We start from the raw sequence: 16,384 nt of genomic DNA, 5'->3' as shown, positions 1-16,384 counted from the left end.
GTATTCGTTTCCAACCCTTATTTTAACATAGCAGAAATTAGATAAGAAATCGAACACCCTGAACCGTCCAGCCATGGTCTCTTACGACCTCCAGCTTAGAGGGTGTACTCGTTTCCTTTTAGGGATTTATTCGTTCTCTGTTTTAACATAACAGAAATAGCAAAGACTACCAACATAGCAGAAATTACATAAGACTATGTAACATAGCAGGGTTGTACTCGTTCCAACCCTTATTTTAACATAACAGAAATAGCAGACAATGAACACATTATAGCATTCGAACACCCTGAACCGTCCACCCAGTCTTTTACGGCCTCCATTTTAGGGGTGAACTTGTTCCCTTTTATTTTTCAACCCCTATTTGAACATAACAGAGATTATTTTCTTTTACGGTGGTAGCAACCCCCGACCCTCCTCCTTTTTCATCCAGGGCTTGGGACCGGCAATCGTGGAGTTAAAAGTTTTTTTTAAAAAATAACACCATTTAACAAGTCTGGTTTACGCAGGCCAGTGACCATCATCATCATCATACTCTCATAAATGAATAAAGCATAATATCATTAGCATCAATAGTGGTGAGTGAGAATTTGTTTAAGAAATCGTGTAGTGAATAACCAGATGCACGACATGCTAGATATAGAAAACAGTAATGTCCACAAAATTGAGATAAATCACCTTGAATACGTTTATTATTCCATGTATAATACAAACAGTTTCGTTTTAAAAACCTTATATGATGTTGTATATAGGGAGGTATACCATAGCTATCGAAATACTCTCCCACACACATATTAGATATATAAACAGCAACCCAATGTTCACCAGACTTATCACTTATAATCAGTGTTTATAATTATGGCGGCTGGAAATGTGTGAATAAACAGCGGTAGCTCATCTGCAGCATACACACCAATAAAATGATCTTTACGCAAATTTTGTTGTAGTGCCTCATAAAGTTCATTTGTATTTAACATTTTAATTAATTAATATATATTTTTCTCTGGAAATCAGTTTCTAATTGTGAAGAGAATTCATCATAAATAATTGCTGTTACAGGATATGGCAGTGCTTATTTAAAATGAACCTCTAAACGTACACTTCCTTGCCGTTGTGGACTAGTATGAAATGCAGCACTAGCGCTAGAATCGGGAGTTAAATCAATACCAGAAGAGTATAACCATTAGGATATTCGGCAAGTGAAATATCAATACCTTGATTAGAATAATAAATACCTAAACCTGTAAATAACGTAGAATATGCTTGTATATATAGCTTATTACCAAAATCAGGTTGTATTGGTTTGGATGGTACAAGCGTTCCATCAACATACAGTGTAAAAAACGACATACTAAAATGTTGAAAATGGAATGGATTTGTTTGATAAGTACGATTGAAAGCAGCATTAGTAACAAAACCAATAACAATACGTTTAGGCACCATGCCTGAAAACAGATCTGGAAGTGTACTATCCATAATTCCTTGTAGTAAAGTTTCTGTCTTCACCTGCACTTTTGTTAGAGGATATTTTATTCTAAATTTAGGATTTCGTAATACTTTATTTTGTGCTATTTTAACTGCTAGTGATACATCAACCTTTTTCACAAACAATGTTCCATCTGTAACTACAACCTTTTCATCAGCATCTGCGTTACCCATTAGACAAAATGTAGTTTTAGCTGGAATTAGTTTAATACGCAATTGTACATCATTCAGAAAAAAAATATCCTGATTAAAAATATCAGCATGAATATAACCCAGTAATTCAAATGACTGACTTAAAGTAGTGAGAAGAAAACGTTGTTTAAATCCTAAATTACCATCGGCCACATTGTCCATATGCCCTGCAGTGTCTTTAAACCACATTGATGTTTGAAAATGCGTTGTTTTAGCATTAGCATTATAATTTAGTAGTTTTTTTCAATATATGATCGATATGGATATATATGTGAAGAGTAGGAAATAAGTTGATTATTCAAATATATTTGCACTTCACTGAACATTGCATTGAGAAAATCATTTACAGGACCAATTTTCTTACCGGCAGAAGTTAAATTAGAACCATCTGATTTAGTAATTTTACCTTTAATATATAACATTGTATGACTTAGAGCAACATAGTCATCCCCATGACCGAGGACAACAAATTCTATTGGTGCATTATCAGCTATCGAAGCCACAGGCTTATATGGTATTATTTTATTACCTATAATACTTGTTTGCGTGGGTAAACCAGCAAATAAATCTAATTCTGATTTTGTACACTCACACTGCATTTTTTTCTTACTATTAATATTCGCAGAAGTTAAGATTTACAATACCGTATTACCTCTACGAAAATGTAATTTTACACATACACTGCCATGTTGGAAAGAAAGTGGATTACCTGTACTATCTCTTAAGTCAATAATAATTTGATCAAATTGTTTACGTTGCACGGTGACATAATGAGGATTGTCAAAAATATGTGCATTATTAATACCATACTCTGTAATATTTGTATTTATAATACATAACAGTGGAGCTATGGTGTGACCTACCATTTGTGGTTCTACAATATCACTGTAAATATACATAAGTGTAGGTAGCGATTTTTCTAAATCAGTTGGATAACGAGCATGATGCACATCTGCAATATCTTCCTGTTGTATATGATCAAACCCTAGTATTCTGGCTAGTTCAGGAGATAAGCGTACTTCTATATGCTTCTCTTGATCTTTTATTACTCTATTAACCTCAATTCGTTTTACTTATGCTTTAACTTTTAATTTGTAAATTTAATATATCACTTTTATGATTAATTTGAGATAGAATATCATCAACATGATAATAGTGTCCTGGTAAGATTTTAGTTATTCCAGCTTTTTGTATTCATGATACGGTAATAAATATTATTAGTATATTTGGAAACATTCTCAAATGAACTTGTATAATGTACTTCAACAACAGCTGTTTCCCACACTCCCTTCTCGAGTACAATAGGATGATATAATTTAGTAGTATAACAAGCAAGAGTATTTTGAGGAAAATATTCCATAGAACTATTGCTAGCAAGTGTGAGATAAGAACTATCACTTTGCTCCATAATCAATCAATCAAAAATATCTTTGGATCTTTTTATCCGCTTCACACTACAACTTGTTGATGTAAAATGAACTTTCTTTTTCTTCCAGATCCTACCAACACCTGATTTAATTTATTTTGAGCTTTGTTTTTTAAATTTGTTTTAGCTTCTTGCCACCGATTTTGTAAAGACTCTTCAATAGGTCTATTATTATCTAGTACATCTCCTGCTACATTAATTCCTGTACGTATCAACTCTTTACCAACAGTTTTTGCACCTTGTTTTAATAAAGCAAATACACTGCGGAATAAACCTCCTAGAAAACTACCAATGCCATAACCCTCTTGATATGCTGTACCTTTATATACATTGTAACCACCTCCTGCCTGATTGTTGTAATAACGAAAATACGGGTTATTCATATATCTTTCTATATACTCAAATATATCAATAGATTACAATAGAATATTAGTATTATTGCTTATAAGTACGCCATTTGTTGATAGCTTTACGTTTACGTGGTGGAGGACCATCCTCTTCGTTCTCATCATCATCATCGTCCTCTTCCCCACCTTCTACTTGTGTGAGTTTTCTAATATATTCTATTCGTTGAGAATTACCGATGTACTCTAAGGGTGTATTGGCTTTTGCTAATAATGTAGCAAAAGGTTTTCAACCGGCAACTTAAATATTTTTCTTACATCTAACAAAATCGGATACCAAGACCACTATATTTGCACCTGGAATTAATTTATTTTTAATATTCACATTTCCATTATCATCCCATTGAATATTAGGTTTTTGTTTCAATTTACGTAATAAAGGTCTTGCTTTACGTTTACAAATTTCGGGGAGAGTAGATATTATTTCATCATCCTCCTCCTCCTCGTCTTCTTCTTTTTCCTCCTCTATCAATAGTAGTAGTTGCTGTTGTTATTGCTGCCGGTTTTGAATATATTTATATATTTTTTGAGACCTCTCTATATCGTACCCATTTTTCTTCTGCATTTAAACTTTTATTATTTAATATTTCTTTTCATCATCAAGACTAGATATTGTTTGATAATGATGTAATTTTTCCGGTGAGATTAAAATAAGTTTTTGTGTGTTTTGCATAATTACTTAATTAAACTTGATAATATACCTCCTAAAATAGGTGCAAGCAATGCAGTAAGAAAACCACCTTTTTGTATAATTGTTCGTTTTTTTTCTTTTGTTTTAATGACGGACCTTTTGTCACCAAATATCTCAGTTCTTTTTTATATTTTCTTATGATTTATTTATCTCTGTTTTATTTAATGGAACATTTCCCTGTAATACGTTATAGGAACATTCGCAAATAGAGCGAATTAAATCAGGATCTGCATTTTGTAAAATTGCCTTACGTGCTTTCGGTTTTGACTTTGCTAAAAGTTTTAACAAATGTGCATTTTCCTTAATAATCATTTTTACGGCTATTATAGCACAAATAGTTGTTATAATATAAACCATATTGCAATTATTTTTTACAGGCACATAAACATAATTAAAAGAATCTGTTGGAAAGATATTTGTTCGAACTCGCTGCTCATCAGGAGTATTTTGTTTTAAATCAAAAAATAAATAACCATGTGCAATTCGAGTTGCATCTTGGTATGCTTCTTGAATAAATTTTGTATTACCTGGATACAATTGTCGTTCCAGATAATTAATTTGAGCTTGGTCTCTAGGATTTTTAAAACAAACAATATAATGACAATTTAACGAAATATCCCGCATTTCCCTTTGTTGAAAAATATTCTGTTATAAATATTACACTTATATTTCTATGATGGCTACCCTTAGTAAAAATATCTACAATCCGATGGTCACACTCACGCACTAAATAATCAATAATTACAAGATGTGGACCCTCGTGTGCTTGACATTCTTTATTTTGAGGTAAACCTTTAAACGTGCAGCCTGAAAGAGTATCATATAACGGCTGCTTTCACCATAACACCATACAATATTTTTAAATAACTTACTATAATGGTCAAGAAACGTTTTAACAAAATATGATTTTCCACAGCCTGTAGGACCTGCTACCATACATGTGAAAGGAATTTTCCATTCCATATTTTTTCTCTCTGTTACAGATATATAACGTTTATTTTAAATAACGTTTTTAACCATTTTGCTTTATTTTCTCCTTTACATAAAAACAGCGTTTGAAGAACAAATTTGATTTAGTATACGTTTTACTTGTGATACTGATAGACCTCGTGATGATGACAATTTAACTAAGCAACGAAAATTTAGTGTTGCTAGAATTTAAAATATAAAATTCACCTTTTCAAATTATAAAATCTACAAGAAATACTCGTGACAACATGCTTCACCTATAAATTCTTGACTTTTCTTTTTTACAATAGTTTATGCTTTAAATCAATTCAAGAATTTTTGCTTTTTGAAAATCTAACCATTTCACGTAGGCTTTATTATTTTTCTTTCGCAAAACTTTTTCAATCAAATACGTATGAGGATATTTGGTTTTCATTAATTCCTGTTCATAAAAACGTCCCTGTATACGTTGTTGCTTGCTATCTTTTAAGTGGTAGGTCGGTGGATTTGTCAGGAATACTTGAACTATTTGAAAGAGTTCAGTCGTCCAATTACGAGTAAATCCTCTTTAAAATTGCTTCTTCGCCTTACTTATTCTAACATAATCATTCACTTTAAATTTTGGTTTTCCTTTAAAGAAAGCAAATTTTTTACAATACACGGTTGATAATAAAACCTGTTCATGTTTTTTGGTTACATCTGCAGGTCTCATTTTGATAGTGCTATGTTTAGTATGATTATATTGTTTTAGTAATTCTGGTAATATATCGACCCATTTATAATTACCTTGTAAAGTAAACCGTTTCCAGATTAAATTACGCAATGTTTTGTTAAATCTTTCAATAATACTAGCTTTTATTTCAGTATATGTAGAATGAAGCTTAATATTTTATTTTTTTTCATCAATTGAGTAAAGTATGTGTTTAGAATTCTTTGCCTCTATCCGTCTGAAGATAATTAGGACTTATCTGATTTTGCTTTAAAATCGACTCAAAACTTTTGGCAACATGTTCACTAGTTTTGTTTCACAGGCACCGTTCATGCTTTTTTACTAAATGTATCTATGACAGTTAATAAATATTTACAATTTTTATTAATTTTTGCTAGACCTTTTAATTTCCCACTATTCATTTCTACAAGATTTACCTGCCATAAATCGTGAATACCGTAATAACAGGAATTCTAGCATAGTGTTTTCTAGCAGATTTATGTAATTCATTTACAATATCTTTTCTTGACATTCCTACCTTCCTATTTAATATTTAAGTAACAATTATTTACATATTTTACATTGATTATCTTTTTCCATAATCTTATAATGACCCCATGGTAAAGTATAAACATTACAATCTAATATATAACATCATGAGGGTCTAACGCTACTTTTTCACTTTATTCGTCGTGATATTATGCTGTTTCGATTGAAGAGCGTATTGTGTTTTTTGTATAATTTGCTTATAGAATAAACAAGATTTGTAATTTTCAAAAGCAATTTGATTTTTGACAACATTTTTCTTGATCCCTTTACACGTTTTATGTTCTTCCTGTTTATGTACTTTTATGGCATAATTTTTAGCACGTAAACAAATTACTTCACTGACTGGCTTACCTTTCATTTTACCTAAAACATGCTTATTTTTGTGCTATATAAAGCATGATTTTCCGGATAATTAAAAGTATCAAAATATTCATTCATGTCTATATCTTTATAAATATCGTCGGTTTTAATGTAGTAAATGAAAGTCAGTATCCATGTAAGTAATACTAATCTTATCTCCATATCGGGGTTTCATTACATTATAATTGAATTCATACATTGCTAATTTTGATAATCCTAAAACTGTAGCTCCTACATAGATCGGTTTATTTAGAGTTACAGATTTTTTACCATATGGAATAATGCAAGATTGTCTCCTAATTTTACCCAATTTTGAAACTGATATTGCGCTGCTAATTTTTTACACTTTTTTCATTAATTAATTGATTTTATATTAATGCGTTTTCGTACATTCTCCATTGTCTTTCCGTATACAGAATTATTTAATAACTTATAGAAATCTTTTTCAAATTGAATTGTAGAATTTGCACGACGCTTAGTACTTTCATCTATATAAGATGCAAGCCATTTAGATTGACGAAACCATACTTTTACCAATATTAAACCTTGCTTTGAATAAAATTGTAATACTCTATAATGCAAGATATAATTCGATTTCGATTTAAGAGTTAATAGTAATTTTGAGTATTTACCATTCGGTGGAATTTCGTTAGTGGGAGCACACGGAAAATCAGAATGGTATTCCTGTAAATAATTTGGATACTCTAAGTCCACTTCTAGAAAAAAAACATTCACTATCAGTGATTATTAATTTTATTCTTGTCTTACCAATCGTCAATTGTGTCTTTCCACCGAAAATCACCATATGATAAATAATCAATCATTGAAGTCCGTATAGATTGTTCATGTCAATATACAGTAAATAGGATTTTTCTTTTTCCGCTTCAAAATCATGTACGTAGGGATTATTAGCTTTGGCATACCTTAATACAGCTTGTGTAATGCCTCCACGAATAGATTTTTCTACAAACATATACATATTAATATCTGATAAGAGTTCAAGTTCAACTTTTCTTTTATATAACATGGGTTGCCATGCCAAATCAGGCGCAGTAAAACAATTAATTGGGTCAATGCTAAAAGCATTTAAACACGTCTTTCGAAAATTTTCCAACACATCTGCTGTGAGAAGTACATCACATTTTAAGTACAGATCATAGTAGTCCCCTAAATTTTCACAATTAAACGTATGCCAAATCTCTTGTGCATATTGATAGTCGGTCTCGGAAATTTGTGTTCCGCTCAATTTGCTATTAAACGCCTCTATTACAGATAATTCAGTTTCTTTAAATTTATCTAAATTTGTTGTGTTCATAAGGATAAATTCCCTTACGGAGAATTAAAGGAAAGTTATCGTGTGAAAAATTTTGCTTTGTATATACGAATTGCTCAGGTTTTAATTTTGGCACAAAATTTTCGAGACTGTACGGAAGAAATTTATATAAGTCCACAAAACGTAACTCAATAGGTCTACCGTAAAAATTAAAATGTTTTCAGAATGTGATGTACTTCTCAGTGCTTTCAGCAATTACAGATATATTGCCAGGTGTGCAACCTAGTTCTTTTACGAATAAATGTGCATCATATGCAGATAAGTTATGAAAGAATACAGGAATAAAATTACTATGTCGTTTAATTTGCAAATTATAGTTATTACACACCGTGGCAATATATTTTCCAGTTAAATGATTATGGTGTTTCACTTTTCTATTTTCACTCATATAATTACTATCGCAAACAGAGCATTTAGTAGATAGATTATACTCCTGTAGCTGAGAGTTAGTTAATGGTATTATTGGTTTTTGTTGATCTAATATATTTATTATTTTTTAATTCCTTCTCCATAGCAGACATAATATTAATCGATACATTTTCACCACGATAAATAACTAGGTCTGATTTTATATATTGGTTACTCCAACACACACTAACTAAACCTGTACGGTATATGTTCCTGAATTTGTTTCGTATTGGATCCAATTTGTTTATTTATCGGTTTCAGTAAACTTTCGAAATCTGCAACAATTATGACATCATTTTGTAACAATAATTTTAGTTTACAAAATTTTAAAACACCTCTTTGTTTGGCATGTTAATTTTGGTTGGAGTGTGTTCTTTACATAATTTCTCATGTTCATCTAATTTTGATTTGTAAAAACATACTAAACATCGTCTACAAATAAATGCTTGATGAGTACCTAATTGATGTCTAACTAAACCATTTAAATTTGTAATTAAACAATAATGAGAGTTTAAATACAATAAATCAATATGTTTACCTACAGATGTGTTTTTGCTTATACGTAACGGAAAATTTGTTTCATTATTATATTTAATACCATATATATTAATAGAAATTTGTTTCTTAGTAAATACGGAATTATACATATTTTCAAAATTTATGTTTGCTACTTCAACGGGGAATTTTATATTCGTTTTTTCAAATAACGGTAATAAAGTATTAATATATTGTATGTAATTATTTACACGATGTGGATTATTGTTTACAGGGTGCAGTGCAGCTAGAATACAATACATAAAACATCTATTATCGTTATCTTGAATATTTAAAACAAATTTTTTAGATAAAATCAATTGAGGCAATTTTATATATGATGATGCCGCCAATGGATCGTATTCACTGATTTTAATTTCTAAGAGATGGTTAGGTTGAGAACATAGAGTCCACCCTGATTTCTTAATTGCTCTGTTTTCTTGTTCAACTAAAATTTTATTAAATAGTTTTTCAATTATAGCATTCACATCTGTACTCGGTAAGATGTTTTCGTTACCACTATTTACAAAGAACTTACATGTTTCTAAATCTACTGGTTTTACAAAAGTTGTAGCCAAAGAAAAATTTACTTTAAAAGATGTATTATCTTGTTCCTGTTTTAATATATCTAAAAAGTCTTTTCTTTTATTATTCAAAAAGCAACCACTATCCTCATTTAAAACACTATCACATTTTAAAATGAATTTTTTCAAATTATTATTGAATAGAGTATCAGTTGGTAACTTGGTAGCATTCGGTTTAACCTTTTTCATACCTAATGTTGCCATGACTATAATACGTCCAAAAGTGTGTTACTATAATACGTTTAGAAGTGAGTTTTTATAATATATTATTCTTATAGAGAACTTGAGATAGCACAACGTTACTATAATACGTTCAGAAGTGAGTTTTTATAATATAATATTATCCTTATAAGATGTCTTACCTGTAGAGAAATGAGGGAAAGCACACTGATACACAGTTAACGAAATTTAAGAAAAAAATTCAACTTCTAAATCAGAGCTTCACCGATAAGAAGTTTACTCTTTAAACACCAACAAGCAACTGATTAAAAAATAAGTTCTCGGTCAGTCTTTTATACCTTTGTAATTGCATTGCGCAATATTGTGCAATAGCAATGATGTCACCGGTTACGATTGAGGTTTTTCCTTTTTGCGTTGAATGACAAGACAGATCGCGAGCGATCAACACAAACCTTTGTGATTGCATTGCGTAATATTGCGCAGTAGGGATGATGTCACCGGTCACTGTCGGGGGTTTCCCCAGAACATTTCATCGAAAAAAAACGATTGTACTCTCTAGGCTGTACTCACTAGCGCAATGTTTTAAAATCCGGATGAATGACGTAATAAGAATTATCCACATATGGCGGAAGTTATTATGTTACTGATAACAAACCACGGAAGTCTGCATTCCTTTGCAATCTTTAAAAATCTAATGAATATTGTCTCCCCGTAAAAAAATAATCCATGTTATGTTCAAATAGGGGTTGAAAAAGAGCCATCAACATAATGAGGGGTGGATAATGTGGAACGAATACATCTCTGCTATGTTCAGTTAGGGATGGAACGAATTTGCTATGTTCCTAGTCTTTTCTTAGGATCATCAAAGAGAATGAATACACCCCCTGAGCTACTGATATGTCCACCCCTAAAATGGAAGTCGTAAAAGACCGTTGGTGGACGGTTGTAATCTTTGCTATAATGTGCTCATTGTCTGCTATAGGGGTTGGAACGAGTACACCCCTGCTATGTTACATAGTCTTACGTAATTTCTGCTATGTTGGAAACGAGTACACCCCCTAAACTGGAGGTCGTAAAAGACCATGGCTGGACGGTTCAGGGTGTTAGATTTCCGGAAACGAATACATCCCTGCTATGTTACGTAGTCTTATGTATTATCTGCTATGTTCAAATAGAGGTTGGAACGAATACATCCCTGCTATGTTACGTAGTCTTATGTATTATCTGCTATGTTCAAATAGAGGTTGGCCTCTCATAAAAGATTATCTGCTCTGTTATGTGTTCGCAGTCTCTGCTAAGGTAAAATAAAGGATGGAAAAAGTGAACGAGTCCGCCCCTTAATAAAAGAGAACGAGTACACCCTCTAAAAAGTGCTCATAAAAGGGAACAAATACATCCCTAAAATGGAGGTCGTAAAAGACCGTGGGTGGACGGTTCAAGGTGTTCGTAGTCTTATGTAATTTTTGCTATGTTAAAATAAGGGTTGGAACGAATACATCCCTGCTATGTTACGTAGTCTTATGTATTATCTCCTACGTTCAAATAGAGGTTTTAACGAATACATCCCTGCTATGTTACGTAGTCTCTGCTATGGTAAAATAGGGGGTGGAAAAAAGGAACAAGTCTACCTCATTATAAAAGGAATGAATATACCCCCTAAAAAGTGCTCATAAAAGGGAACAAATACACCCCTAAAATGGAGGTCGTAAAAGACCCTGGGTGGACGGTTCAAGGTGTTCGTAGTCTTATGTAATTTCTGCTATGTTAAAATAAGGGTTGGAACGAATACATCCCTGCTATGTTACATAGTCTTACGTAATTTCTGTTATGTTGGAAACGAGTACACCCCCTAAACTGGAGGTCGTAAAAGACCATGGCTGGACGGTTCAGTGTGTTAGATTTCCGGAAACGAATACATCCCTGCTATGTTACGTAGTCTTATGTATTATCTGCTATGTTCAAATAGAGGTTGGAACGAATACATCCCTGCTATGTTACGTAGTCTTATGTATTATCTGCTATGTTGAAATAGAGGTTGGCCTCTCATAAAAGATTATCTGCTCTGCTATGTGTTCGCAGTCTCTGCTAAGGTAAAATAAAGGATGGAAAAAGTGAACGAGTCCGCCCCTTAATAAAAGAGAACGAGTACACCCTCTAAAAAGTGCTCATAAAAGGGAACAAATACACCCCTAAAATGGAGGTCGTAAAAGACCGTGGGTGGACGGTTCAAGGTGTTCGTAGTCTTATGTAATTTCTACTATGTTAAAATAAGGGTTGGAACGAATACATCCCTGCTATGTTACGTAGTCTTATGTACTATCTCCTACGTTCAAATAGAGGTTTTAACGAATACATCCCTGCTATGTTACGTAGTCTCTGCTATGGTAAAATAGGGGGTGGAAAAAGGAACAAGTCTACCTCATTATAAAAGGAATGAGTATACCCCCTAAAAAGTGCTCATAAAAGGGAACAAATACACCCCTAAAATGGAGGTCGTAAAAGACCGTGGGTGGACGGTTCAAGGTGTTCGTAGTCTTATGTAATTTCTGCTATGTTAAAATAAGGGTTGGAACGAATACATCCCTGCTATGTTACGTAGTCTTATGTATTATCTGCAATGTTCAAATAGGGGTTGGAAAAGTGATCATAAAAGAGAACGAATACATCCCTGCTATGTTACGTAGTCCTATGTATTATCTGCTATATTCAAATAGGGGTTGAAAAAGTGATCATAAAAGAGAAAGAATACACCCCTAAAAGGAAACGAATACATCCCTGCTATGTTACGTAGTCTTATGTGTTCCTATTCTCTGCTATGGTAAAATAGGAGTTGAAAAAGTGATCATAAAAGAGAACGAATACACCCCTAAAAGGAAATGAATACATCTCTGCTATGTTACGTAGTCTTATCTGTTCTCTGCTATGGTGAAATAAGGGGTGGAAAAAGGGAACGAGTACACACCCTTCATAAAAGAAAACGGGTAAACCCCCTAAAAAGTGCTCATAAAAGGGAACAAATACACCCCTAAAATGGAGGTCGTAAAAGACCATGGGTAGACGGTTCAAGGTGCTCGATTTCCCATGGGCTCCTGAGTTGTTCCAGTGTGAGCCAGATCGATCATTTTTCTACTACTGAGATAGTTATATATAAGTTTGCAGATATAATTATCAGCGCTTACAGCTTTCCAAAGCAGTTACAGGATTAAAATTACTATTTAAGAACCTTAGAAACCTTTTTGTGCATCCTCGAAGATGACACACGTTGGTTACCAAGAGCTTAATGTGTTAGGACACCTCGTTAGTGGAGGATGCATTAAAATATCTCCAAAAGTAGCCAAGAAAATACGAAATTCCAAAAGCCAACTACAAAGCGGATTCTCAAAAGTTTTATCGGGTTACATTCATATCGTAGAGCGCATATGAACAATTTCACAATAAAAATCGAGACTTTCTAGCATTTTGTAACCTCTAAATCTAAATTTAAATGGACAAAGGAGCATCATCTTTTCGAACAATTGAAAGAAGACATATTGAAAGCTCCATCACTCGCTCATTTCTACGATTCTCTAGAAATTCGCGTGTATATTGACAGTAGTCAGATGCAAATAGCATGAATACTCTATTGCTATGGCCAAAAACTGACACTAAGAAGGTAGTTGCTTGTTGTTCTCAAAGATTGACGAAAAGTGAAGAGAAAGAATTGTACGCTCTCATATAATTTGCGGGAATTTGGCTACTTTTTGCTAAATAGAAAATTCAATCTTTACGTAGACACAAAGGGCATAGCAACATTGAACACACAACCCGATAAAGTTGGGAAATATGCCAGATACAAATTATTCCTAGCCGATTATGATTTCAAAATACAGTATTTACCAGCGTACAAATATCCAGCAGATATAATTAGTAGGCTAGAATAAACACAAGATATCAAGAAGGAAAAAGGAAAAGAAAATAGCCAAGAAAAAGGCAAAAGGACTATCGTGCATTTAGATCAAATAGTCTTCAAGTTAATACCTTAGAAGTATATATAACCTTCTACAAAACATCGCAAGAGAACTCCCTAAGGACAACAATAACAAAGGCATCATTTCTGCTTTAGAGGGAAAGGAACTGGCTAAGATCTCCACAGATCAGCAAGATTTCTTTGTCTTCGAAACTGCACATTATATAGGAAACAAAATCATCCTGATTATGGTTTATTATATCTTTTATGCGTACCCAAATCGTTAGCTAACTTGTGGTTCATAACCTTCCACCGCCAAACAACAAATCCACATTTTGGTTTCACAAAATCCTATAAAACCGGCATAAAGAAATTTTATATGGCGCACCTTAAGAACTACCTCGCTCACAAAATACGTGACGAGACTTTCAAAGGCTAAAAAAGCTACCAGAAAAAAAGGCCAAACTACATCACCCTGTCAGAGATAGATGTATGATGAACTAGGGCCGTTCCCAAGCAAAGAGGGAAGAAATAATACATGTTAGTAGCAACAGAACTATGTTGTGTTCATAACTACCCGTTATGTTATTGCAAAGATAGTGGACGAAATAAATGCGGAAAATATAGAGAAATTTTTAGAATATGACATTCTCAAATTCGGACCACTTACGACATTGTATTGGGATCAACATCCAGTACATAGAGCGGCTCGTTTTGGACATTTATCACAGAAATACGATTTTATCTATAAATAGCAGATGAATCTTTCTCTTTTAATCATGCTTCGATAGGATTAGTAGAGCAAACTAACAAAATTATACAAAATTGTCTCAATTTTTTGTACAGGAACACCATACGGGTTGAGAGAAATGGCTACCACACCTTATTTTTGACATTAATACTTACATACAACGTGGGCCCAAATATTCAGCCAGCTCCTTATTATTTGAATACGAACCTAGCATCCCGACATAATGCACACTAGAATCTAAACAGCATATACAAGTTGACAAATTAGAAGATATCAAAAAGAAAGTTCAAAATAACCTGGTACAGGCATATATCAAACTAAAGAATTTTAATGACAAGCGCCATAAACAGACTTCTTATAATCCAGGGGACCTTATTTTAATATATTACCCTACAAGAAAGATCAATTTACCTGAGCACCTTACCATTCATTACGAAAGGCCGGCAAGAATTTTAGCGAAGCTTAATCCAAATTTGTATCGTGTGGAATTACCTCCTAAATTTCGGACCAGAATTCAAGAAATTGCGGTTGACTGTTTGAAGCCATTTTCCGAGGATCAGACTCAGGGCATATAAATTTAAGAAAACAATATTCATCAAATTTAGTCCAAAATCAAACCAATAATATTAAAGAATTCAAGACTGATGATACATTTAATTATCAAATTTCCATAATATTTATAACTCGTTTATATTTTATATGCTTTTCATTCTATAGCTCAAATTTATTATAGGTAATACTACCTAATCGAAATAAACACTATGCCCACCGATACCAACTCGTATCGGCCATGGTTGGTTGCACCGTCTATAACAAAACTTACAAATTAAACAAGAGAAAAGATTGTTTACTGAAATCCAAAACAAATGCAATTTTATTATCTCTTTAAGTCAATTAAGAATAAGTATCTGATAAAAATGTGAAAATTTTAAACGTCAATGTTTTTGAAATACGGCAAGCATTAAAAGCCGAAATGGAATTTTGAAGTGTGTGATTAATTGCCAAATTCACACGCTAGCTGAGGCCCAATCGGATGCTACCCCGATTTCGTCACTTTAATTTGGAAAGAAAATAGTGACGCCTGTAAGGGATGAATTATATTTTAATCTTTTAACTCTTCTTGACTCGTAATATAGTTGTTTCTAAACTCAACTAAATTTCAAACTTCATTAATATCGTAGCGGATACATGTTAACTTTGCATAACGAACGCCATATGCGAAAAAATTCGTAAACAGATTTATGAAATTCAACATTATTATCAATTATTTTCAAGATTATACTAAATTATATTTTAGTTTCCAACATTCCAACGCCAAATTATTTTTTGCATTACAAACTTAATATGTTGTTATCGTCATTTAGTGACAACACCAGATGCAAAGATTAATTGACTGAGGAACACACTTTTATTTATTTATTTATTTAATTACTCAAAAATCCAAATTTCATAATTAATTGTAATAATATTAGTACTTCCCTAATTAGATTTTCAAATATCTCTAATTCCCTGATATTTCTCTAAATACATGATGGTATAGAGACAGCTAAATGTTTATATAAAAATAAAGGTGAATCAATAAAAACTCGAAAGAAAATTGGATAATAAAATTTTATTATGAAATCTGGTTCCAAAACTGGAAACACCTGAAAAGAAATAAAACATACAAAACATGAACATCCTAACAAGGATTCGATACAGAAGTTCCGTATCCAAAACGGGATAACCATACTTTCCAAAAGTGGTGGGGCATTATTATAATTTTCAAAGTCCGAATTCGCGATCTAAGTTAATTACCTATTCAAAATTTTCAATGCTGTCCTTCCTCTGCTTTTCACATCCATCTTTCCTCTCCAAAAACTGTAAGGAAATCATAAAGCATGATAT

General features: G+C 32.5%; 1 protein-coding gene across 12 annotated transcripts in view; it reads left to right on the top strand.

The window, feature by feature from the left end:
* The window catches only part of LOC145660725 (uncharacterized), an 88,022-nt gene that overhangs the window by 40,705 nt on the left and 30,933 nt on the right, over nucleotides 1-16,384 (top strand). The window contains exon 3 of one of the 12 annotated variants that reach the window (XM_081726119.1): nucleotides 1,057-2,450. The exons of the other annotated variants lie outside the window; for them this stretch is intronic. Coding sequence (XP_081582245.1) covers nucleotides 1,057-1,090 — 34 coding nt within the window. The 3' untranslated portion in view covers nucleotides 1,091-2,450. Of the gene's footprint in view, nucleotides 1-1,056; nucleotides 2,451-16,384 lie in introns of those variants that run through there. 12 annotated transcript variants of the gene reach the window in all.

The sequence above is a fragment of the Thermobia domestica genome, chromosome 9 (genome assembly GCF_964235325.1).
Source record: "Thermobia domestica chromosome 9, izTheDome1.hap1.1, whole genome shotgun sequence".
Taxonomy (NCBI): domain Eukaryota; kingdom Metazoa; phylum Arthropoda; class Insecta; order Zygentoma; family Lepismatidae; genus Thermobia; species Thermobia domestica.
This window is presented reverse-complemented; position numbering and strand designations above follow the sequence as displayed.